At 46.5% G+C, this 22,540-nt stretch overlaps 2 protein-coding genes across 22 annotated transcripts in view; one reads left to right on the top strand and one right to left on the bottom strand.

The window, feature by feature from the left end:
- Positions 1-8: 8 nt before the first annotated feature.
- On the top strand, positions 9-21,099 carry MTERF4 (mitochondrial transcription termination factor 4). 5 transcript variants are annotated; one of them, XM_034955562.2, is made up of 5 exons: positions 9-3,746; positions 6,114-6,612; positions 11,530-11,685; positions 15,889-15,953; positions 16,569-21,099. In XM_034955562.2, the coding sequence occupies exons 1-5, from the start codon at positions 3,726-3,728 to the stop codon at positions 16,584-16,586; spliced, it is 759 nt and encodes a 252-aa protein (XP_034811453.1). In that variant the 5' UTR covers positions 9-3,725; the 3' UTR covers positions 16,587-21,099. The 5 variants fall into 5 exon arrangements, 4 of the variants coding, with proteins under 4 accessions (XP_034811453.1, XP_054965288.1, XP_054965287.1 ...); XR_008624622.2 differs by lacking the exons at positions 15,889-15,953; positions 16,569-21,099 and adding exons at positions 8,567-8,751; positions 9,556-10,164 and having other exon boundaries at positions 1,032-3,746; positions 11,530-14,243; XM_055109312.2 differs by lacking the exons at positions 11,530-11,685; positions 15,889-15,953; positions 16,569-21,099 and adding exons at positions 8,567-8,751; positions 9,556-10,405 and having other exon boundaries at positions 1,032-3,746.
- SNED1 (sushi, nidogen and EGF like domains 1) overlaps positions 10,403-22,540 on the bottom strand; it is a 102,106-nt gene continuing 89,968 nt past the window's right edge. For 9 of the 17 annotated variants that reach the window (XM_063595643.1, XM_063595630.1, XM_063595634.1 and 6 more), the window contains 2 exons: positions 18,465-18,548; positions 15,210-17,573 (listed from right to left, as the gene is read on the bottom strand). In XM_063595643.1, coding sequence (XP_063451713.1) covers positions 17,425-17,573; positions 18,465-18,548 — 233 coding nt within the window. In that variant the 3' untranslated portion in view covers positions 15,210-17,424. Of the gene's footprint in view, positions 14,243-15,209; positions 17,574-18,463; positions 18,549-22,540 lie in introns of those variants that run through there. The other 8 variants (XM_063595631.1, XM_063595633.1, XM_034955554.3 and 5 more) reach the window with 2 other exon arrangements.

Here is a 22,540-nt window from a genome sequence, read left to right as displayed (position 1 = left end):
CTTGGCCATTCTGGGGTTCCTTTTACAGGCAGGCCCTGCCAGGGGTGGGCCTAGGGCTCTGAAGCTTGCTCCATCTGGTAAGACGGGGGAGGGTGGCGTCCTCAGGGACCTCCCTTCTGTCTGTAGCAAGACTCTGCTGTCAAACACGTGGCTGGCTCACTGCCAGCAGTCCCCAGATATCCCATGGCCAGCCAGCTCCCACCTCTGTCCACAGGAGGGGCTTCCTGGCCCAGCCCGCACCTCTGGTCTGTGTGAGGGGCTCCAGCCCTGTATTCCTCCGGGCTGCTCAGGTCCCAGGGTGTTTGTCAGATACTCAACTGGCTGCTTCCCTCCCTTAGACTCCAGTCCATCCCCCTCAGACAGACTTGGCTAGGTCAAGTACTTAGGATTGTTTTATTTCATGTCTGTGTTAGAGAGGAGGGAATAGCTAGAGGTGAGAGCAGAACCTTTCATTTTTTTCCCCTGCTGAGACAGTAGGAAAAAAACCAAAACCTAAACCCCTACCCTTTTCCCACATGTCATCACTTGCAGACGGTTTTTCCACATTCTGAGACTCCTGCCCAGAACCCTCTGGAAGCTGCCTGGGAGCCAGGCTGCCTCCTGCGTGGTTCTGAGCTATTTCTAGTGGTTATTTAGGAGGCACTCAACTGTTTTGGGATGATCAGAGTTAATTTTAGTCCCATCTAGTAGGATATGGGCTATTGCCGTCCCTTTCTTCAGAAAGTGCTGCCTGAGCCTCGCTGCCACCACAAGTGACTGATGGAGTTGGTGGAGGAGGACCCTCCTCTATCAGGGACATTCAAGGTACAAGGGTTTTACAGGTGTGTATTAAAGTCAGTGATGTTCACTCTTCAGAATTCAAAGAGTTTTCTGATGTTTTAAGAACCCCTACCTTGTAGTGTTTATGGTGCTTATAACACAGAGAATGTTATAGAATGGTGTTTGTTTGTTTATTTATTTATTTAGAGACAGAGTCTTATACTGTCGCCTGGGCTGGAGTGCAATGGTGCGATCTCAGCTCACTGCAACCTCCGCCTCCCAGGTTCAAGCAATTCTGCCTCAGCCTCCCAAGTAGCTGGGATTACAGGTGCCCACCACCACGCCTGGCTAAATTTTTGTATTTTTAGTAGAGACGAGGTTTCACTATGTTGGCCAGGCTGGTCTCAAACTCCTGACCTCCTGATCCGCCCTCCTCGGCCTCCCAAAATGTTGGGATTACAGGCATGAGCCACTGCGTTCGGCCACAATGGTGTTTGCAGACAGGTGTTTAATGGGTTGAGAATGCATAGTCTGAGCTTTCTAAGAACTGTTACTTCTTTATAAGAAAAAATAATTAAAGCTCATCTGACTTCATGGCAGTGGAAGGTCTGGTATTTTGCAAACGTTCTTTGCAGAAAGAACCCAGAAAGAACCCAGAGAGGAAAGTTCTGAGGCTGAGGCTGACAATTTTTCCACTCCCATTTTTTTTTTTTTTTTTAAGATGGAATCTTGCTCTGTCACCCAGGCTGGAGTGCAATGGTGCAATCTCGGCTCATTGCAACCTCCGTTCCCTGGGTTCAAGCAATTCTCCTGCCTCAGCCTCCCAAGTAGCTGGGATTACAAGTGTGCGTTATCACGTTACCCGGCTAATTTTTGTATTTTTAGTAGAGGCAGGGTTTCACTATATTGGCCAGGCTGGTCTCGAACTCCTGACCTCAGGTGATCCACCCATCTCAGCCTCTCAAAGTGCTGGGATTACAAGCATGAGCCACTGTGCCCAACCCACTGCATATTTTTAAAGTATGGTTCGAGAGAGCAAAGTTTTCACACAAGACTGAAGGTGATGTCAATTTTTTTTTTTTTTTTTTTTGAGATGTACTTTCGCTCTTGTTGCCCAGGCTGCAGTACAATGGCGCGATCTTGGCTCACTGCAACCTCCGCCTCCCAGGTTCAAGTGATTCTCCTGCCTCAGCCTCCTGAGTAGCTGACACTACAGGTGCCCACCACCATGCCTGGCTAATTTTTGTATTTTTAGTAGAGATGGGGTTTCACCATGTTTTCCAGGCTGGTCTCAAACCCCTGACCTCAGGTGATCTGCCCACCTCGGCCTCCCAAAGTGCTGGGATTACAGGCGTGAGCCACCACACCCGGGCTCATGTCAATTTTTCATAGTAATCCCCATGTCCCAGCTGTCATTTTATTTCTAGAGCTAGACAAACTGTTCAGGTTCCTTGATTCTTTCCAGGGAGTTGGGGTGGCTCATGGGATTTTCTTAGGCTTTTGGTGTAGCATTAACACAATTTATTGTGAGATGTTGACAGTTGAGTATTTTGAGAAGAAAATTACATTATAAAAAACAACAAAGGCAACCAATTTTTTTTTCCTTTTGTTTTTTGAGACAAGGTCTTGCTCTGTTACGCAGGCTGGAGTGCAGTGGTGCAATCATGGCTCACTGCAGCCTCAACCTCCTGGACTCAAGTGATCCTCCCACTTCAGGCTCCTGAGTAGCTGGGACTACAGGTGCACGCCACTACTCCCAGCTAATTTTTTATTTTTTGTAGAGACAGGATTTTCCTATGTTGCTCAGGTTGGTCTTGAACTCCTGAGCCCAGGCAATCCCCCCCACCTCAGCCTCTCACAGTGCTGGGATTACAGGCGTGGGCCACTGCACTCTGCCAAAGCAACCAATTCTTTAGTTCTACACGGATTAGAACCTTCCTTTTCTTTGACATAATCCTTTTGTCAAAAGACAGTTTTACATAAATTGTTTGGCACCCCACTCCATGCCTGGCGCAAAGCAGATATGTAAATGTGTGCCCATGCAAGAATCAAATCCTTTATGTCAGTCCAGAATGAAGTAGATAAAACAAGAAATGCTTATAAATTAAGGCTTTGGTGGCAGGATTTAGGCAGCTGAGAAAGCACACCTTTTTATTCTTCACAAGCATCACCTTGTGAAAGATGCCCACGCTCTTAGGTCGAGAGAGGAAATTTAAGAATGAATACACGTTGGGCTAAAACTTCACTATATTTCATCCTAAGAGGGAACCAGACCTCGAAGTTGGGAAGGCTCTTGCTTATAAAGGGAAATGTGCCGTAATTCCTGTCATTTTACTTGGGTCTTTTAAAAACGGCAAATTCTCATCTTCCACTGGCTGAGAGTAAAAAGAAAGAAAAGCGGTAAAGACTTCTTTTTGTGCGTAGGTGGCCCCGGTGTTCACGCTGAATACAGATGTTTACACAATAAAATCTTAAATATCTCTACATGGAACGGAATCCATTTTTCCTGCCTCGGGAAGGATTTCTGCGCTCTCGGGTGAAGTTCCTGAAGCAAGGAACCAGTTCCCCTCTACCTGTACTCTCGAGAGGAATTCTCAGGTCATCTGAAACACAAGTATGGGCCAGGACGACCCATTCGTTCACGCGGCCCAGAGCTCTGCGAAACGGGACACGGCAGTGCAACGGGAACAACCGGACACCGAGGCCCCCCAAGGCTGAGGCCGCGGCAGAGGCGGCGGCACGGTGACGGGCGCGACTCCGGCCTTCCGGCTTTCTAAGGGGCGGCCCCGGGACACCTGAGCCCCGCGGGGCCGTGAACGCTCAGCACAGCTCCGGGCCGGAATCACGATCCACCAGCACCGCGCTGGCGCTGGGAACGGCGTCGGTGACGGACCGGGGGCCGGAAGTGAAGGACGGGGGAGGACCTCTGCTTCCGGCGCCGTAACTGCTGCCATTTTCTCCGCGCTATGGCTGCGTTCAGCCGTCAGGTAAGCTCGAGCTGGGCGCGCGGGCTTCTCCGGGTCGCAGGCGGGCGGGCAGCGACGCAGAGGAACCGCGGCCGCCGAGTGTTTCACGGCCAGGTCGTGGAGCCCTCCCGGAGGTCCGTGCACGCTGACCTGGTTTTGGCATCCTGGACCCGTGGCTCTGCTCAATTATTGTGGGATATAGAGTTGACATTTTTTTTTTTTTTTTTGAGACAAAGTCTCGCTCTGTCTCCAGGCTGGAGTGCAATGGCGCGATCTCGGCTCACTGCAACCTCCGCCTCCCGGGTTCAAGCAATTCTACTGCTTCAGCCTCCCAAGTAGCTGGGATTACAGGCGCCCGCCACCATGCCTGGCTAATTTTTGTATTTTTAGTAGAGACGGGGTTTCACCGTGTTGGCCAGTCTGGTCTCTAACTTCTGGCCTCAGGTGATCCACCCGCCTCGAACTCCCAAAGTGCTGGGATTACAGGCGTGAGCCACCGCGCCCGGCCTGAGTTGACTGTTGAACAAGAGTTTCAACTTCACAAGGAAGATAACATGTACTTTTCATTAAGAGGAAGCGGAATCAGCATAGAGGTCTTTAGGCTCATTGAGCCCAGTTTCCCGGGCCGCGCCCGCTGACCCCAGCGACTGCCCGGTGTTCCTGGCGGAGGGAGCATCTGGACAGGGGAGGCTGGAGAGCAGCCAGAGCTTGGGCTTGGCAGGGTGGCCCCAGGGCGACAATCGATGACGCTGGAGAAGGGGTTGGGACCGATGTGAAGGGTTTAGAGCAGGGGTTCCCCAACCCCCGGTACCGTCCCTTGCCTATTAGGAACCAGGCTGCACAGCAGGAGGTGAGCGGCAAGTGAGCCAGCCAGACTGTATTTACAGCCGCTCCCTTCGCTGGCATTACCGCCTGAGCTCCGCCTCCTGTCAGACCAGCCGCCTTAGATTCTCACTGGAGCGCGAACCCTATTGTGAACTGCGCCTTTGAGGGATCCAGGTTGCACGCTCCTTATGAGAATCTGATGCCCGATGATCTGTCACTGTTTCCCGTCACCCCCAGATGGGAACTCCTGGTTGTAGGAAAACAAGCTCAGGGCTCCCAGTGATTCTACATTATGGTGAGTTGTATAATTATTTCATCTTATATTACAACGTGAAAATAACAGAAATAAAGTGCACAACAAATGTAATATGCTTGAATCATCCTGAAACCCCTCACCAGTCTGTGGAAAAATTGTCTTCCATGAAGCCAGTCCCTGGTGCCAAAAACGTTGAAGACTGCTGGCTTAGAGTGCCTGGATGATTTGTGCATAGTTTGTTAAGCACCAGCCTGAACCACTGAAGACTTCTGAGGTCAACTGGAATTGTGTATGCGAGTTGACTAATTACTGTGACCCCTGAACAACAGAGGGGTTAGGGGCACCAGACCGCCCCCACACCAGTTGAAAATCAGTGCGTAACGTTTGACTCCTCCAAAACTCAACTGCTAATAGCCTACTCATGACTGGAAGCCTTACCGACAACATAAACAGTTAACACATATCTTGTATATATATATTGCATTCTGTATTCTTAAAGTAAGCTAGAGAAAAGAAAACGTTATTCAGAAAATCATAAGGGCAAAACCCCGTCTCTACAAAAAATACAGAAATTAGCAGGGTGTAGTGTGCACCTGTAGTCCCAGCTACTCAGAAGGCTGAGGTGGGAGGATTACCTCAGCCTGGGGAAGTCAAGGCTGCAGTGAGCCATGATTGCACCACTGCACTCCAGCCTGGGCAACAGAGTGAGACCCCCCGTCTCAAAAAACAAAAAGAAAATCCTAAGAGAAAATGTATTTACTATTCATTAAGAGGAAGTAGATCCTCATAAGGTCTTTAGGCTGAAGAGGAGGTGGAGGAGAGTTTGGTCTTGGTGTCTCAAGGGTGGCAGAGGCGGAAGAAAATCCACATATAAGTGGATCCAAGCAGTTCAAACCCTTGTTGTTCAAGGGCCAACTCTGTATCCCACAAGATTCTTCTCGTGGAATGAATTTAAGAACATGAATCTGGAGAGTAGTCTGAGGTCCAGACTTTTCTGGCACACATGACCAGGTGGCCTAGAAATAGTTTTTCCCTCTTCCTCCATGTCCCTGCTCCCATCCTTAAAGCTGCAAAAGCTAACAATATTGTACCTGCTTGACTCCCATCTCTGTGGCCTTGAAATACCCTGTTCTATGTGAGCTTCCTTCTCTGTAGGCTTAAGTTCAGATAGGATTTTGCAGATTGCTTATAAAAACTGTATGTTTGTGTGGAACCAAGGCAGTAAGTACTCTGGCTCAAAAGTCTTATGGTGTCCATTACACTGGAATAGTGAGGAATTAATTGTCTTTTGGTCCTGTGTCTTACAGGTCCTTGACTGGCACCGCCTGATCCCCCTCACCTGGGCCTGTATGGCTAGGCAGACTCTTCATCTTGGAGAACAGAGAAGGACGACAGCTTCTTTGTTGCGCAAACTGACTACAGCCTCCAATGGAGGGGTCACTGAGGAGTTATCTTGTGTTAGATCCAATAACTATGTGCAGGAACCAGAGTGCAGGAGGAATCTTGTTCAGTGCCTCCTTGAGAAGCAGGGGACTCCTGTGGAACAAGGGTCCTTGGAGCTAGAGAGGGTCATGAGTTCCCTCCAGGACATGGGTTTCAGCAATGCCCATATTAATGAATTGCTCAGTGTACGGCGAGATGCCAGTCTTCAACAGTTGCTGGACATCATTTCAGAATTTATTCTCTTGGGTCTGAATCCAGAGCCTGTGTGTGTGGTCTTGAAGAAAAGTCCCCAGTTATTGAAACTGCCTATTATGCAAATGAGGAAGCGCTCCAGTTACCTGCGAAAGCTTGGGCTTGGAGAAGGTACAAGAAGTTGCAGATTTTGGCTGGGTGCGGTGGCTCATGCCTGTAATCCCAGCTCTTTGGGAGGCCGAGGCAGGCAGATGACTTGAGGTCAGGGGTTCAAGATAGCCTGGCCAACATGGTGAAACCCTGACTCAACTAAAAATAGAAAAATTAGCTGGGCTTGGTGGCACGCACCTGTAATTCCAGCTACTTGGGAGGCTGAGGCATGAAAATCGCTTGAACCCAGGAGGCGGAGGTTGCAGTGAGCTGAGATGGCGCCACTGCACTCCAGCCTGGGTGACAGCAAGGCTGTCTCAAAAAAAAAAAGATTTTATATAGTGTGAGAGGAGCCAGAGTTGGGGAAAGAGCAGCCTAAGGTGAGATGGATTAGGGGAGGTTTCTGAGTATGTCAGTGTTCCTGGAGAGGATTGTATAATTCGGCTTGGAGGTGAGGAATAGGAGTGGCTTTCTGTGCAGAATACATTTCGAGAGGGAAGGAGGAGGAGTTAACACTAGAAGAAAAAATTGAGTGCCAGGGCAGAGACTCTTGTCTGCCTTGTTCACCGTGGGATCTTCAGCACCTAGTGCAGTGGTGGGCATATGGTATGTGCTTAGTGGGTTGATGCTGATATGTGATGTTGATAAATATGTATACATATAGCATTTGATGTTTAAATCAACATGAAATGGTCTTAGTGCTCTGTCTCTGTGATGTGATGTCAAACCAACATCTCTTGTAAAGACTTAGATTCTAGTCGAGTGTTTAGATTTACTCTGGAACATGAGAGATCTTGCCAGGTTCCTGGGAATACTCATGGAGTGGCCTTCCCTTCTATTTATCCCCCACTCCTGCCCCCAACAATATTCACATCTCAAGGATGCTCAAAGTTCCTTGAATCTCTTTAAGGGCCTTCTGGAGGAGTTGGGGGTCTCCAAGGACCCTTACCCACTTTGACCAGAGGAGTTCCACTATTATTTCTTTGCATTATTGACTCTTCCTGGTAAGATTTTTTTTGAGGCAGTGGTAGAAGGTTTAGGATCCACCATTTCACAGCATCTCTACAGGCCTCCTTCTCTAGAAGATAAGAAAAAGGTAGCCTTATATATTTTTCTTAACAGATTCTTACAGTGTAATCTAAAAGTCTAAATATATTATGTGTGGTGGTTATTAATTAGCAAACTCAGCACAGCCTTAAGAAATGAAGATAAACCTAAACTGAAATTCCTCACATATTAAGATAATCACTAACTCAAATGTTAGGAAAATTTTAATTAACAGTTTAAATAGTTGACTTTAAGTTTCCAATTACTGAATTTTGCTCAGCTATCCCTAGGAAGGCCTGGAATAGTCCCAGTTTACACCAGTTAGTGCGGTTTTAATAGGGCCTCTTTCACTCAAGGTGCCCTGGCTTGGAGAAGATACATGGTGACCCTGGTAACCAGGACGTCAGCATTGGTGTTGTGTGTCCTCATGATTACTATTATTGTTATTACTGTTATGATGACGATGGTGATGGAACTCCTTTTCATTGAGTTCAGCTTGAGAATGTTAGTTGTGAATGCTTCAATGACTATTTTATTATAGAAGGAAACATCAACCCAAACCCGCAATATGGAGGAAACTACTCTCCCATATTACTCTCTGATCTTTCCAGTAAATGCCTGGGAAATTCTTTTCCAAGTGAGGAGGACAAGAGGAGACCCAAAATACAAAGTTGGCACCTTTCAGGTGGGAGGCCAGAATAAAGCAGGAATATAGGGAGGGAAGGATGGTGAGTCTGAGGAGTGTCAGGAAGTCAGTGGGGAGATGTATCATTTCCATGGTGCTTCTGGGAAGATAGATCTGAAATTGCCACTTGCTCTGTGGAAGGAGAGGATCCTTGTTTGTTTTTAAATGTGGACTTAAATTGGGTGCAGCTAGCTCCTTGAGTATCCTGAAATTATGTGCTTGCCTTTTTTGAATGTTCTGCAGGGAAATTAAAGAGGGTGCTTTACTGTTGCCCTGAAATTTTCACCATGCGCCAGCAGGACATTAACGACACTGTCAGGCTTCTCAAGGAGAAGTGCCTTTTCACGGTACAGCAAGTCACCAGGATTTTGCACAGTTGCCCCTCTGTTCTTCGAGAGGACCTGGGTCAACTGGAATACAAGTTTCAGGTGAGAATGACTGATAGCGTGATTAGCGTAGTTTCAGGTGAGAATGACTGGTAATGGGATTAGCGTAGTTTCAGGTGAGAATGACTGGTACCGTGATTAGTGTAGTAACAGCAAGTTTCTCAGGTTTTTCAAATGTAGTGAAGGTCAGTTATATGGATAAGAAGCCTCGGACACCTCATATTTGAGTGGAGGAAGTGAAAGACTAGATTCTCTGCATACATCAGCCAAAGAGAAATCTTTAATTTCTTTACTACAGATCAAACCTATTCTTCAACTTTTCTGCGATTAATAATGAATGATTCAGTCCTATTCTTAGAGTCTAAGTGGGGACTCTGAAATAGCTAATTTTAAAATAGCTGAAACCTTCCTGTCCTTAGAATCTATTTTGCATGTTGATTTTGAAAATGTAATTTTAACAGTTGTCCGATTTTTTGGTAATAATTATGACAACTTAGGTGGAATTTCTAGATGTTTTCTGAATGTTTTGCCTATTCTTTCCATATTCATCCTTTTCCTTCCCCATTTAAGGAAAAATACCACCTCTTCCTTCTGCCCCTTCTCCCTCCTGCCCCTTTTCCCTCCCACCCCTTTATTTCCTGCTCCATGTTTCTCAGGATGAATTTGAAAGTGTTTTGAAACTGCTGGCTGTCACACAAATGTCAGTATCCTAGACTGGGTATTCGCTGTTGTCAATTAGGCAATTCTTTTTGAATCCTTTTGAACAACTTAAGTTTTTATGGTTTATAGAATGATAGGTTTCAGTACTCTGTATCTGGGACTCCTAAGTGTGTTTGTGTCTTCCAGTATGCATACTTCAGGATGGGAATTAAGCATCCAGACATTGTAAAGAGTGAGTACTTGCAGTATTCACTAACCAAGATTAAGCAGAGACACATTTACCTGGAGCGCCTGGGACGGTACCAAACCCCTGATAAGAAGGGGCAGACACAGATCCCTAACCCATTGCTCAAGGACATTCTCAGAGTTTCAGAAGCTGAGTTTTTGGCCAGGACAGCCTGTACTTCTGTTGAGGAGTTTCAAGTTTTTAAGAAGCTCCTGGCTCGGGAGGAGGAGGAGTCTGAGAGCAGCACATCTGATGACAAAAGGGCAAGTCTGGATGGGGATGAGGATGAGGAGGATGAGGACAATGATGAGGATGACGATGATGAGGACGACGACGAGGCCGAGGACAATGACGATGATGAGGATGACGACGAGGAGGAACAGCTGTGATGGAAGGGCTAGAGCGAAAGGGCCCAGAGATATCAAGGAAGCTTTTCATTCTCTTAAAGCTTTTGGGCCCTTTACTTGAATCTTCTCACGTTATTTTTTATTCTAAAACTGGTCTCTTGATGAAAAAAATTATAAGTCACCTGAGAGGCAGACAGATCAAACAGGAAACAGGAAATGCAGGTTTGATCTGTTGTCACGTGTCTGTGGGGAGGGCCCTGTCCCATCCTGAATAAGATACTTATGTTGAGCTATTCAAATCAAGGGGACTCATTATATCAACAATTGGTTTTATTTTTTTCTCTTTTGAATATGTTGGTGATAATTCCGTGACAGTTGGAAGATGGGGTTCATTCTTCCGGTTCAGGAATCACTATGTATTTCCTTCTTGTGATAAAAATAAAATTACGAGAAGGCAATGTGAGGTTTTAGTACATCATAGCACTTTATTTTATGAAAACATGTAGCAGATTTTCCACAAAAATGCTTATTTTTAGTCCAAAAGTATATTGCTTCATAATGGTATTCAGTGCACAGCAGAGTAAAAGAAGTTAATTCATGATGTACTGGTTAATTTTGCATGGCTTCTTAAGGCCAGCAAAATGCTGGCAGTTTTCTTTATCTTTGTGAAGAACAGGCCCTTCCTGTTTGGGGAAGTTGGCTTTTATGTCAGCTCTTGGCCAGTGGTCACTTCCAAGCCTGGTGTCTCCAGCCCTGTAGTCTGTAGTGCCAGACTGTGCTGGCCTGGAGAGTGCTGGGGCAGGTGGAGGCCAGGGAATGGTCCCATACAGTTATCTCCCCTGCCCTGGTTACAGACAGCTTCGAGAACCAGAGGAGAAGAGCATAGGGTCATGGAGCAGGTGGGCTGAAGCCAGGGCCACAGGGAGCAATCCGTGACCCCCCAAGGTGGGTGTGGGGGGGGCGTGTCACCTTAGGGAACTCAGTGAGTCCGAAGAACAATGTGAAATGTTGGGAAAAGAGAAGAGGAATTTGATGTCAGCCGGGGTGATCCCTGAGGTAGAGGCCTGTCTCTGATGGCATGAGCTCTAAGAGGGTCCTGGAGGGTTGGTACATCCTAGAACATTCCAGTTAGCCCTCTTTTAGGGGAAATTGGCATAGGATTGATGCAGAAGGCATTTTTGATGATGGGACCAAAATTCAAGTCTCCTTGGTAGCATTCTAGGATCAGCTAGATCCTAGGATCTGGTAGATTGTAGGATTCTAGTGGGTAGAGGCCAGGGGTGCTATAAAGCATCCTGCAGTGCACAGGATGGTCCCACAAGAGAGGCTGATCCGGCCCAGAATGTCAGTGCTGAGCCTGAGAAACTCATCTAAGGCCTGGTCCACAACAGTAACGTGACTTCGCTCGTGACAACTTCAGATGGTAAATGGACTTAGGATTGTATTATTTTATTTAAAAGAAAAATAAGGAGCTGGTTTTTCAGCCGGGTTCCTTTCCCCTATGCACTGGAATACCCCTGGTAGGTGTGAGCTGCATGCAATTGTGGGGATTCAGCACTGAAATCTAGGTGCTTTTGTTTTCTCCAGCAGCCTCGTCTTACAGCGTGACTGCAAAGAAAAAGACTTTTGTTTTGCAAAAGAAAAGCAGCTTGGTGACTCCGTCCACATCGCCACAGTTGAGTCAGATGGCAGTGGCAGTCCTTTGCCAGTGGAAGGAGTTCCTGCTTAGGGGAGGTGCAGGAGGTGAGCTGATACCTGAGTGGGGTCCTTGCCTGTTGGGTTCTCTACTGGAGGACAGTGGGCACAGCAAAGATTCCCTTACTTGTACCTGGCAGCCCACATGCAATGGGGAAAAGGGAGAGTTTGTCTTTATTGCCTTGCTTGGCCATAGGCAAAACTGTTTGGAAATGAGACATTTCACTGTGCCAGTGTTTTCATTTTCTCTTCCATTGTGGCATCCCGGTCACTGCCACCCTCCCTAGAACCTAGGCTGCTGTTGTTGTACCCAATCGGATGACTAAGTAGAATCCTCAGTCTGCACTTGGTTAGATGATCAGTCCATCCCGGTTTCATTAGCAGATGGGTAATTCAGCAACTCATGATTGCTTCTTTCATTTTGATACAGAAGTAAATCTTTATGCTCCTGACAGTTTTCTGATTCTATTATTACTAATTTCCTTGGGTGGACTTTGAGTATTTTCAAGGAAGCCATTCGAGTTTGTAAAAGACCACATGGGAAAAGCTGTGGTGGCCTCTTTGGAATGTTTCAAGAACGAACTGTAATTTCTGAGCACCAGGAAGTCTTTTTACTCGATATTTAATGTGGAAAACATCCCAGTGGGCAAGTCCTGTGACAGCACTTGGGACTCAGGAGCCAGTTCTTGTTGACACAAGGCTTCTAAGCTAACACTGGAGCATATTAGCATTTGCTGTGTGGCACCAAGCTTGGGACTCAGGAGCCAGTTCTTGTTGACACAAAGGCTTCTAAGCTAACACTGGAGCATATTATCATTTGCTGTGTGGCTGAGGGGCTTGAGGTCCTAGTAGGGAGTAGAAAGTTTCCTAGTAGGATTCACCTACTTTTCCAGTGATATCACTCGATCTTAGCATCTGCTAGTAATGCTGTAGCTTACATGGACAAACAGTGACAGGTCCCAGGGCTGCAGGAAGTCCGCAGTACGCGTTTGTGAACGTGGTTTCTCTCAGTTCACCCAGTGACCCTTCGCTGAGCTCGAGACCCTTCATTGAGCTCCACCTTCTGCTCTCAAGTGGGTCTGGAGCCTGGGGAACAGCTCGGGAGTACAGGTGAAACTTCTCGAATTGCCTGTTCCTTCTTTCTGAAAATGACAAATTGCAGAATACACAGACACATGCACATGAAATTTTAATAAAGATAAAAAGCCTAAAATATACTCAACTCTTCAAAAAACATTTTTATGAAAGAGGAAAGGAAGGAGGCCCTCTTTGTGGCTGGAATGCTGGCTCTGAGCAGAGTCAGGGTGACGCGGCAGGGCGCTGGCTTTCCAGCTGGGTCAGCCGTCGTGAGGCTCAACACTTGAGGAGGTGGGGTGGCTGCTTTGGTTGTAACATTAGCAGGGGGAAGACAGCTGCTTAGAAGCACGGTGGGAAGCAGATGTGGTGAAGTGCCGTACTGTTCTGCTTACGAAGATGGGGATGTCTAAGATCGTGTTTACTACCTGATAGCCTAAAACAGTATCACTTGAGTCATGGACTGAAAGGAACCTTAAACATTGTCCAGCCCAGCCCAGGTGTCCATCTCTGTTGCACTGAGACTTGTAAGGCGTCCTTGCTGCTTCGTGGCAGTGTGCCTTAGCTTTCCAAGCAGGGGTCTGGATAGCTTTTTCCATGAAAATTCAGGGGTCTTTGATACCCTTGTGACTTGTCATTCAGGGGATGGCTTCCACTGTTGAAGGCTGAAGCCTGGGTGATCTCATAGAACAGGGTTCACCAAATAAGGCCCATGGGCCAATTTGGCCACCACCTGTTATTGTAAATAAGTTTTGATTGGAACATAGCCGCAGCCATTCAATGACATGCCTGTGGCTGTGTCTGCGCTACTGTAGCCACAGGGACCTCTGGTCTGCAAAGCTGAAAATGTTTACCGTCTGACCCTTGACAGAGAAAGGCTGCCAGTCGCGCCGTTGTCTAAAAAAGTCTGAACTCCACCTTAGTGTTAACTAGTCCGTAGGATGGCTTGTCGACCTGCACGAGCGTCATAAACACGCTGGAGGACCAGAGCAGGGGCGGCTGTGTCTGCAACCCGGCATTCCTTCTGACATCACCTGGTCTCTGCCCTTCAGCCCCTGCCCCCGTCTCTGTTTTGGAAGTGGTCCATCACAGTTCCTTCTCAATTTGTTGGGCCTCGAAGGGAGAATTCTTTCTCTGGCTTTGGAGTCTAAGAACAGGTTTCTGCATACTGCAGAAGCGTGGCTGACTGACAGCCTCACGGATCCCGGGGAATGGCGAGCTGTCATCTCATCCGCAGAGACACAGACCACACCTTCAGGAACTGCAGCCTGGGTGAGGGCACAGGCTGCTGAAACGCATCGCAGGACTCACAGGTGGTTGGTCCCAGAGGGGTCTCTCAGGGCGGGCTGGTGTGTGCACAGGCCTGGCCATCTGTCCTCTAGAGGCCTGAGGAGAGAGGTCACAGAGGGGACTGACTCCAGCTAGGACCTTTTCTCTCAGGGTGTCCTTTTTCATCCAGTTTTTAGACCTCATCTTCCTGGGTGTTAGAAACTCGTGAGGTTGGTGGAGTGTAACAAGAACGTCTTAAATCCTTTGAAGAAAAAACAAAGTGAAGCATGAGGAGAATGACAGGCATTCCCACTCCTCTTTAAATGGGCTGCTTCCTGCTTCTCTTAGTGGCCCTCAGGGCCTCTGTCACCCAGAGGACCCCACGTTCTTAGAGCACCAGGATTCTACCATATGGCAGTGCACACGGGGAGGACCCCGTGTTCTTAGAGCACCAGGATTCTACCATATGGCAGTGCACACGGGGAGGACCCCGCGTTCTTAGAGCACCAGGATTCTACCATATGGCAGTGCACACGGGGAGGGGCAGCCTCCACCGACTACATCCCCATCTTTAGGAACATGTGGGCTCAGCATTGCAACTTTTAAATGTGAAATCACAGCCTGTTCCTCTTTCCTGCCCTCCTCCTTCCGGTAACGACTCTGGGTCTTTTCTCCAAGGGCACAGCTGTGTCAGGTTGCTCTGGGTTGAAATGAATTCTCGTGTTGTTCTTGGATTAGTGTCTGGGTGCGTGTGTTTCTGTTTCCTGCTTTTTTGTGTGTTGTCTCCATTATTTCAAGAACAGGTGTTCTATAAGTCAGTATTTGATAATTAGTTGGGGGTTTCTGATTTGTTTTTATGGGAGTGGATGTGCTAGGCAAGCTTTTAAAAAGATACATTAATATTTCAGGTGACTTACCACTGTATAAATATCTCAAACCCAAATTATGTTTGTGGATTCTTAATCCTAGTACAGTTAGGCACTGCACGATGAAGGACCGCGCGCATGACAGTGGTCCCATGAGATTACAATGGAGCTGAGGTCATAGCCATCGTACAGAATTCTTTTTTCTTTTTTTTGAGACAGAGGGTCTTGCTCAGTTGCCTAAGCTGTAGTATAGTGGCGCAATCTCAGCCCACTGCAACCTCTGCCTTCCAAGTTCAAGTGATTTTCCTGACTCAGCCTCTTCAGTAGCTGAGATTACAGGTGCCCACCACCATGTCTGACTAATTTTTGTATTTTTAGTAGAGACAGGGTTTCACCATGTTGGCCAGGCTGGTCTCAAACTCCTGGCCTCAAGTGATCCGCCGGCCTCGGCCTCCCAAAGTGCTAGAATAATTCTTTTTGTGTTTGTGGTGATGCTGGTGTATACAAACCTACTGCACTGCCCTGTGTATAGAAGTCTAGCACATACAATTATGTACAGTACATAATACTTGATGATAATTTGTGATGTTACTGGTTTACGTATTTATTATACTCTTCATCATTATTTTAGAGTGTACTCCTTCTACTTATAAAAAAAAGTTAACTATAAAATGGCCTCAGGCAGGGCCTTCAGGAGGTTTCCAGAAGAAGGCATCACTGTCACAGGAGGTGGCAGCTCCATGTGTGTTACTGGGACACGATGTGGAAGTGGAAGAAGGTGACATGGATGATCCTGCCCCTGTGTAGGCATAAGCCAATGTGTGTGTTTGTGTCTTAGTTTTTAACAAAAGTTAAAAAGTAAAAAACAATTAAAAATTTTAAAAACAGAGAAAAGCACTGAGAATAAGGACAGAAAACGATTTTGAACATCCGTACAGTGTGTTTGTATTTTAAGCTGTTATTAAAAAGAGTTAAAAAGTAAAAATTAAAAATGTATAAAGTAAAAAAGTTACAGTGAGCTAAGGTTAATTTCTTATTGCAGAACTAATTTATTATTGTGCAACTGCCAGTCCTGCGCATTCCAGCTACGCTAAGTGCCCTGCCCAGGTATACCATTTTTTATCTTTTATATCGTATTTTTACTGTAGGTTTTCTACGTTTAGATACACACACACTTGGCACTGTGTTACGACCGCCTACAGTATTCAGTAACACGCTGTGGTGTGTAGCCCGGGAGCACGGGCTCTGCCACACAGCCTAGGTGCGCAGTACGCGGTGCCATCTAGGTTTGTTCTTAGTGTGCGCTATGATGTTCGCCCAGATGAAATTGCCTCACAAAGCATTTCTCAGAATGCATCTCCATTGTTAAGTGACGCTCGGCTGTAGGAAATTGCTTACAAGCCTGGAGTGTGCTTAGTGTGTGTGTCTTTGGAGGGTGAGGTGGGAGCGGGAAGTGATTCCCTCGAGTCAACAGGAAGTGAATGCTGCCAGCTACTCTCTTATGGAGAGACTTTCCACATCCGAAGAGGCAGATGCATGCACTCTGTCATGGCCAACTCAGAGCTCAAGTTCCTGCCATGTGCGGAGCTCCGGCCCAGACCTTTCCCCCAAGGTGGTGTGGACACTCTTCCTTTGGTGTGTGTGAGCCTATACCTGAAAAGCTCTTTTGCTTCTTTTTGTTTTTAAAGGTTCCTGAATGACATTTCTCCTTTATTTTTTTAGGCATGTAACAAAACATAGACCTGTTTTGAAGTGGCTTGTTACCCAAGGGTGCCTCACTCTCATCTGCGCCACCAGGAAGGTGAACTGTGAGGGCTCCTATAAGGGGCAGGAGGAGCAAAGCTGTCCTAGGCCAACCAGAGATTCATCTTTCATGCAGTGACATGTTGATAAAAAATGATGGTCAGTATGAAGCTGGTAACAGGTTGTAGATGGCTTTCTATGGTATATCCCAGTCTCTTGCAAACGATTGTGAAGAATGCCAGTGTTGTTTAAGATTCAGCAGTTTGTGTGGGGAGGTGGGGGCAGGATGGGGGTTTGGTTGCCAAAAGAGTTTGGGAAATGCTAGCTTAAACAAAAACGAGAGAAAGTTCCTTTCATGTCAGGATTTATGAATGCCTATGAGTCCAGTGTCAGTGACGACTTTCTAGTGACGGTCTTCAAGACTTTCTAAATATTAAGTGATCAAGGCCCCTGCCCCACTTTTAGTTCCAATAGAATGCCATTCACAAGATCTGGGAGGCACTCTCTTAGCCCTCTCCTGGAGCCCCCGGAATTTCTCAGCAGCCCAGGCCCTCCCGCTGCCCGTGGCCCCTCCTCCCAGGTGCCAGGTGGTCTTCCAGCCTCTCCAAGGGCCCACCCCCCTGCCTCTTCCTCCCACTGCAGCTGATCTAGGGGTTTCTTGGCCACATTTCCCTTGAGAGAGAGTGGGATTTGCCCTATCCACAGAGAGCCTCATTTCCACCTGAAGGTGTATTCGTCAGTGGCTAGACCAGGTTCATGTCTGTTTCCCCTTGGGGACTTCTGAAACCTTCCTGCCCGGGAGTCTGTAACACAGCAGCACAGGACCGCGCTTCCTTTAGCAGTGCTGAGTAAGCAGGCAGCGGCACTCTGAGAGCCCGGGGCTGGGCAGTCGCCCCCCACTTCCCAGCAGCTCTGTGGTAGTGGGGCGGGAGCAGCAGGGACGTACCTTAAGATTTCTCCAGTGTCTGACTCTTACTTTGTTTCCTGAAATAATTAGAGAAAAGTCGTTTAATGAAAAAGAGACTGTGTACCTTGAATTCTACAGCTACCTCAGTCCAGGCTGCCTGCTGAGATCCTGTCTTTAGCTCACATACATTCCGCGGTGGGGGACACCATTAGTCCAGACACCGCTGTGGAGATTAGCATTTTAGTTTGTGTGCGCCCGCCTGGCTTGAGGCAGTAGTTTAGGAATGACAAGGCTAGAAACCTGGCTGGCTGTGAGTCAGAGAGAGAGAGGACGGACGTGGGAGAAAGCAAGCAAAAGCTACCCTAGGGAAGAGCCAGTGACATGCACAGGCCGAGCAGCACGGCTGGTGAGCTGCAGGCTGCAGCCTTGCCCGGACACTTGGTAATGCCAAACAAGTACGTGTGGCTACTCATTGGTCTATGAGGACGATGACAGGCTTCGACTCTGTGGTTTCTAAAGCATATAATATTCTCACGTACTTCTTTCAGCAAACCCCAAACAGTAGTAATTCTTGTAACTACCTTGAACCCTTTGTGGAAAGAACCTGGGTGTGAGTGAATAAAAAGTAAAGAGCGATGCGCTATATTGGCCATTAAATACTCGGGGCTGTCAGTAACACCCTGTGCTTCCCAATTGTAGCACCATGTTCTGTGTGAATATGCATAACCAGAGTGACCCCCCCCCAGCACCCAGCATGCCCGGCTGTGCCCCTCTGGGTATGCTCACATGCACATATATGGACATACAGTTTCGTAGCAGAACATGGCTGCCCAGGGGCTGCCTATCTGGGCGAGTAGACCGCCTGGCTCAGCCCACAGGCCTGCAGCATCCCATAGCACTGCCGCCCTTGCCCCATCACCCTGTGGGCTACATGCAGGACACGGCATGGGCCTGCTCCCCAGAGGCACCTGTTTGGGGTCTTCTTGAGGCTTGTGCTTTCACAGCTCTCTTTGAAGCAGATGTCTTGGTGAACTCTGTAGACTCTTTTATACCTGTTGTCACAAGAAAGCTTTGTAAAACCAGACAATGAAGCAAAATGTTGCCAACTGCTTAACCTAGGCTATGTGAACCCACAGGTAAACCTGAAGGTGTTTGAGGGAAAAGCTGCTATTTTCTGAATGAAACGTGACCTCCTATTGATGTATTAAAATGTCTAACATAAAGGTCATGTGATTTGTAACAAATTTATTGCATATACAGTAATATGCATAAAATAAACCCATTTTAATGTGCATTCTGATGAGCAGTGACAAAGGATATGGTACTAAAAATAAAATGTGAAATGTCAAAGACATGTCAGTGCTAGAGGCAGCCACCTGGCCGGAGGCCTGGGGAAGGTATGGCCTCGCTTTTCTGTTTTTCTGGGTATTTCACAGAGAAGTTTGAGGAGTGTTGGGGATTCGGGATTCGGATGTAGGCATTGTAGAACAGGAGACCCGATTTCATCTCCTGCCTCTTCCATTTATTAACCAGGCTACTTTGAGCAAGTCTCTTCAAGTTTTAAGCCTCAGTTGCAGGTAAAAATGGGACCTACTCATACCATCTCTCTTACAAGTTTGTAGATAATAATGGATGGGAAGGCGTTTTGTCTTTTGTTAAAGTTCTCAAATGTCAGAGCTGTTTAAAAGGGAAATCCAAGGAGTTCAGCAGGCAGAGCTCCAACTCATATGCTAAGTCTCATAGAACCTTTAGGATCTAAAACCTGTGGTAAGACTTCCATTTCTGGACATGAAAGAGTAACAGAAACTGGAATTAACCTCCCAATGTGAACAACCAGAGAACTGGACAAAATATAGTAAGTAACTGTATGTCAGATGTTAGAAAACAGACAACACGAGACTGTAATCCCTGAGAGAGGAGAAACAGATGAGATGAGTCCTGTGGTCAGCCTGGAATTCAGCCTAGAGAAGTTTTTGGACGGCATCACAGAGAAAGGGGATCCAAGCAGTGGTCACACTGAGTTGAGGAAACAGAGATTGAAGTTGGGGAGACAGAGGCAGCTGGAATTTGTGGGGCAGAGTACTGAAGAGGAGGGAACTATGCAGAGGAGGAACTCCAGAATCTGTGTAGGGTCCCCTTGGGCCTGTGGTTGGAAATAAAGCTGTGCATGCATAGGGTGAATCCCCACAAGGCAAAGAAGAACTACTGAGGAGTTGAACGATTTCCAGAGCCAGAGTAGAGAGATCTTGTTTATTAGGCCATCCATAGAAACCCCAGACAGGGCCAGGTGCGGTGGCTCACTCCTGTAATACCAGCACTTTGGGAGGCCAAGGCGGGCCGATCACTTGAGGTCAGGAGTTTGAGGCCAGCCTGGCCAACATGGTGAAACCCTGTCTCTACTAAAATACAAAAATTAGCTGGGCATGGTGGTGAGTGCCTGTAATCCCAGCTACTTGGGAGTCTGAGGCAGGAGAATCGCTTGAACCCAGGAGGGCGGAGGTTGTAGTGAGCTGAGATCGCTCCACTGCACTCCAGCCTGGACGACAGAGCAAGACACCGTCTCAAAAAAAAAAAAAAAAAAAAGAAACCGCAGAAAGGCCATGCCATAGAACTAGGGCAAAATTAACCCCAGAATAAAGGCTACTCCAAAGCCACCTAAAACAAGCCTCAGAAGGATCAAACTATACTCAGATAATGCCTTGCAGAGAAAAAACATTCTTGAAAAGAAAACAAACAAATCCAGCGTCAGTAACATAAAACTTACAATGCCCAGCATCCAATAAAAAACTATAAGACATTCAAGAATCATTTGAATAATCAAAAAAGTGACCCATAACCTAGAGAAAAATAATCAAATAGAATAAGACCCAGACATGAGAGTGATGACAGAAATAGCAGATGAGGACCTTAAAATATCTATTATAAATTTGTTCCACATGTTCAGTGAGCTAAAGGAAAATATAAAGATAATGAAGATAGAAATTGGAGCATCTAAGAAACAACTAAATGAAACTTCTGGAGATGATAAAACACAGTATTAATAAAACTTTTGTTGAACAGGATTAATGGTAGATTAGATGCTGCAGAAGAAAAGATCAGTGACCTTGAGTGCACAGCAATAGAATCTGTCCAAAATGAAAAGACTGAAAAAGTTGAGAAGAGCTGCAGTGACCTGTGGGACAATATCAGTCTAATACACGCATAACTGGAGTCCCAGAAGTAGAAGAAATGGAGGGACAGGAAAAATATATGAAGAACTAATGGCAAAAATTTAACTCCAGAGAATCAAAACGTAGCCATACCGAAGCACATCATAATTAAATTGTCCAAAAACAGTTATAAAGGGAACACATAAAAGGGGCAGGAAGACACATTCCATACAGTGTAACACAGGTAAGAATGACTGCAGTCTTCTTGTCTGGAACTATGCAAGCCAGAAGTCAAAGCCATGACAACTTTTAAGTCATGAAAGAAAAAAATATAACTGTCAATCAAGAAGTCTATATTCAGCAAATATATTCTTCAAAAATGAAGGTGAAATAAAAATAGTTTCAGACGAAAGCAGAGAGAATTCATCTCCTGCAGACCTGTGCTATAAGAGATGTTAGAGTTAAGTTCTTATGGCAAAGAGAAATGATGCCAGATGGAATCCTAGATCTACAAAAAGGAATGAAGAGTGCTGGAGTCGGCAGGCAGATGTGCAATAAATACAAAATACTTTACTTTCAATATCTAAAACAAGATAATTTTTGAGTGCAAAAATAACGTATAGTGCAGTTCACAGCATATGTGGAAGGAAAAAGTCTCATAATAATTCAAAGGATGGGAGGGAAGTGGAAGCTTGATGTCAGCCGCTGCCATGGACACTGAAGGTGTCTCGTAGTGATTAAAGGTATGCGGCGTGAAGTTGAAGATGTGTATGGTAAATCCTAGACACTGCTGGCTGGGCACAGTCACTCACGCCTGTAATCCCAGCACTTTGGGAGGGCGAGGTGGGTGGATCACCTGAGGTCACGAGTTTGAGACCAGCCTGGCCAACATGGTGAAACCCTGTCTCTACGTAAACTGTCTCTACTAAAAATACAAAAATTAGCAGGGTGTGGTGGCAGGTGCCTGTAATCCCAGCTACTCGGGGGGCTGAGGCAGGAGAATTGCTTGAACCCAGGAGGCAGAGGTTGCGATGAGCCGAGATCGCACCATCGCACTCCAGCCTGGGGGACAAGAGGGAGACTTCGTCTCAAAAAAAAAAAAAACAAAAAAATCCTAGACGCTGCCATCATATTGAACTCGTACAATAGTAATTAAAGGTACATTGTGTTAAGGTGAAGATGTGTATGGCAAATCCCAGAGCAACCTCTAAACAATAAACCTAAGAAGTATAACCAGTAAGCCCATAGTGGAGGCAAAATGGAATCCTAAAAAGTAATCCAAAATTAGGCAGGAAAAAAGAAAAAAGGAACAAAAAGCAGGTGGGAAAAATAGAAAACAAATAGTAATATGGCAGTTTAAATCCAACCACATCAGCCATTATGTGGAAGGTAGTGTAAATGGTCTAAATACTCCAATAAAAACCAGACTGTCAGACTAGATACCAAGCAAGACCCACCTCTACGTTAAATACTAGAAAGTCACTTGAAATATGCAGGTAGGTTAAAAGTGAAAGGATAGAATGCTTTCAGGAAGTGAAGGGTCTTCTTGTTGGATACTTGGTGGTCACCAGCAGGCACTGGTGTAACTAAGCACAGCGGGAAGATGGCAGATACTGTGGATTCGGACTCTCACTGCATAGAATCCGAATCAGTGGGCTGTCAACACGGCTTCCCAAATCCCAACACAGATTAGTATCTCATATGTGTTCCTGCTACATATTACACCTGGCTTCATGTCCAAGCTCTAATGAAGCTTCTACCCTTGCCCGTCTACATCCCATTCTCCACAGAGCATCCAAAGTAGTGTAATCGAACATGTCACTCTTCTGCTCAGAACCCTTCAGTAGCTCCCCATTTCATGCCGGACAAACACCAGAGTCCTTCTGTGGGTCTCC

The sequence above is a fragment of the Pan paniscus genome, chromosome 13, assembly GCF_029289425.2.
Source record: "Pan paniscus chromosome 13, NHGRI_mPanPan1-v2.0_pri, whole genome shotgun sequence".
NCBI classification, from domain to species: Eukaryota; Metazoa; Chordata; class Mammalia; order Primates; family Hominidae; genus Pan; species Pan paniscus.
Note: the sequence above shows the minus strand (reverse complement) of the source record. Positions and strands in the feature narration are given on the sequence as shown.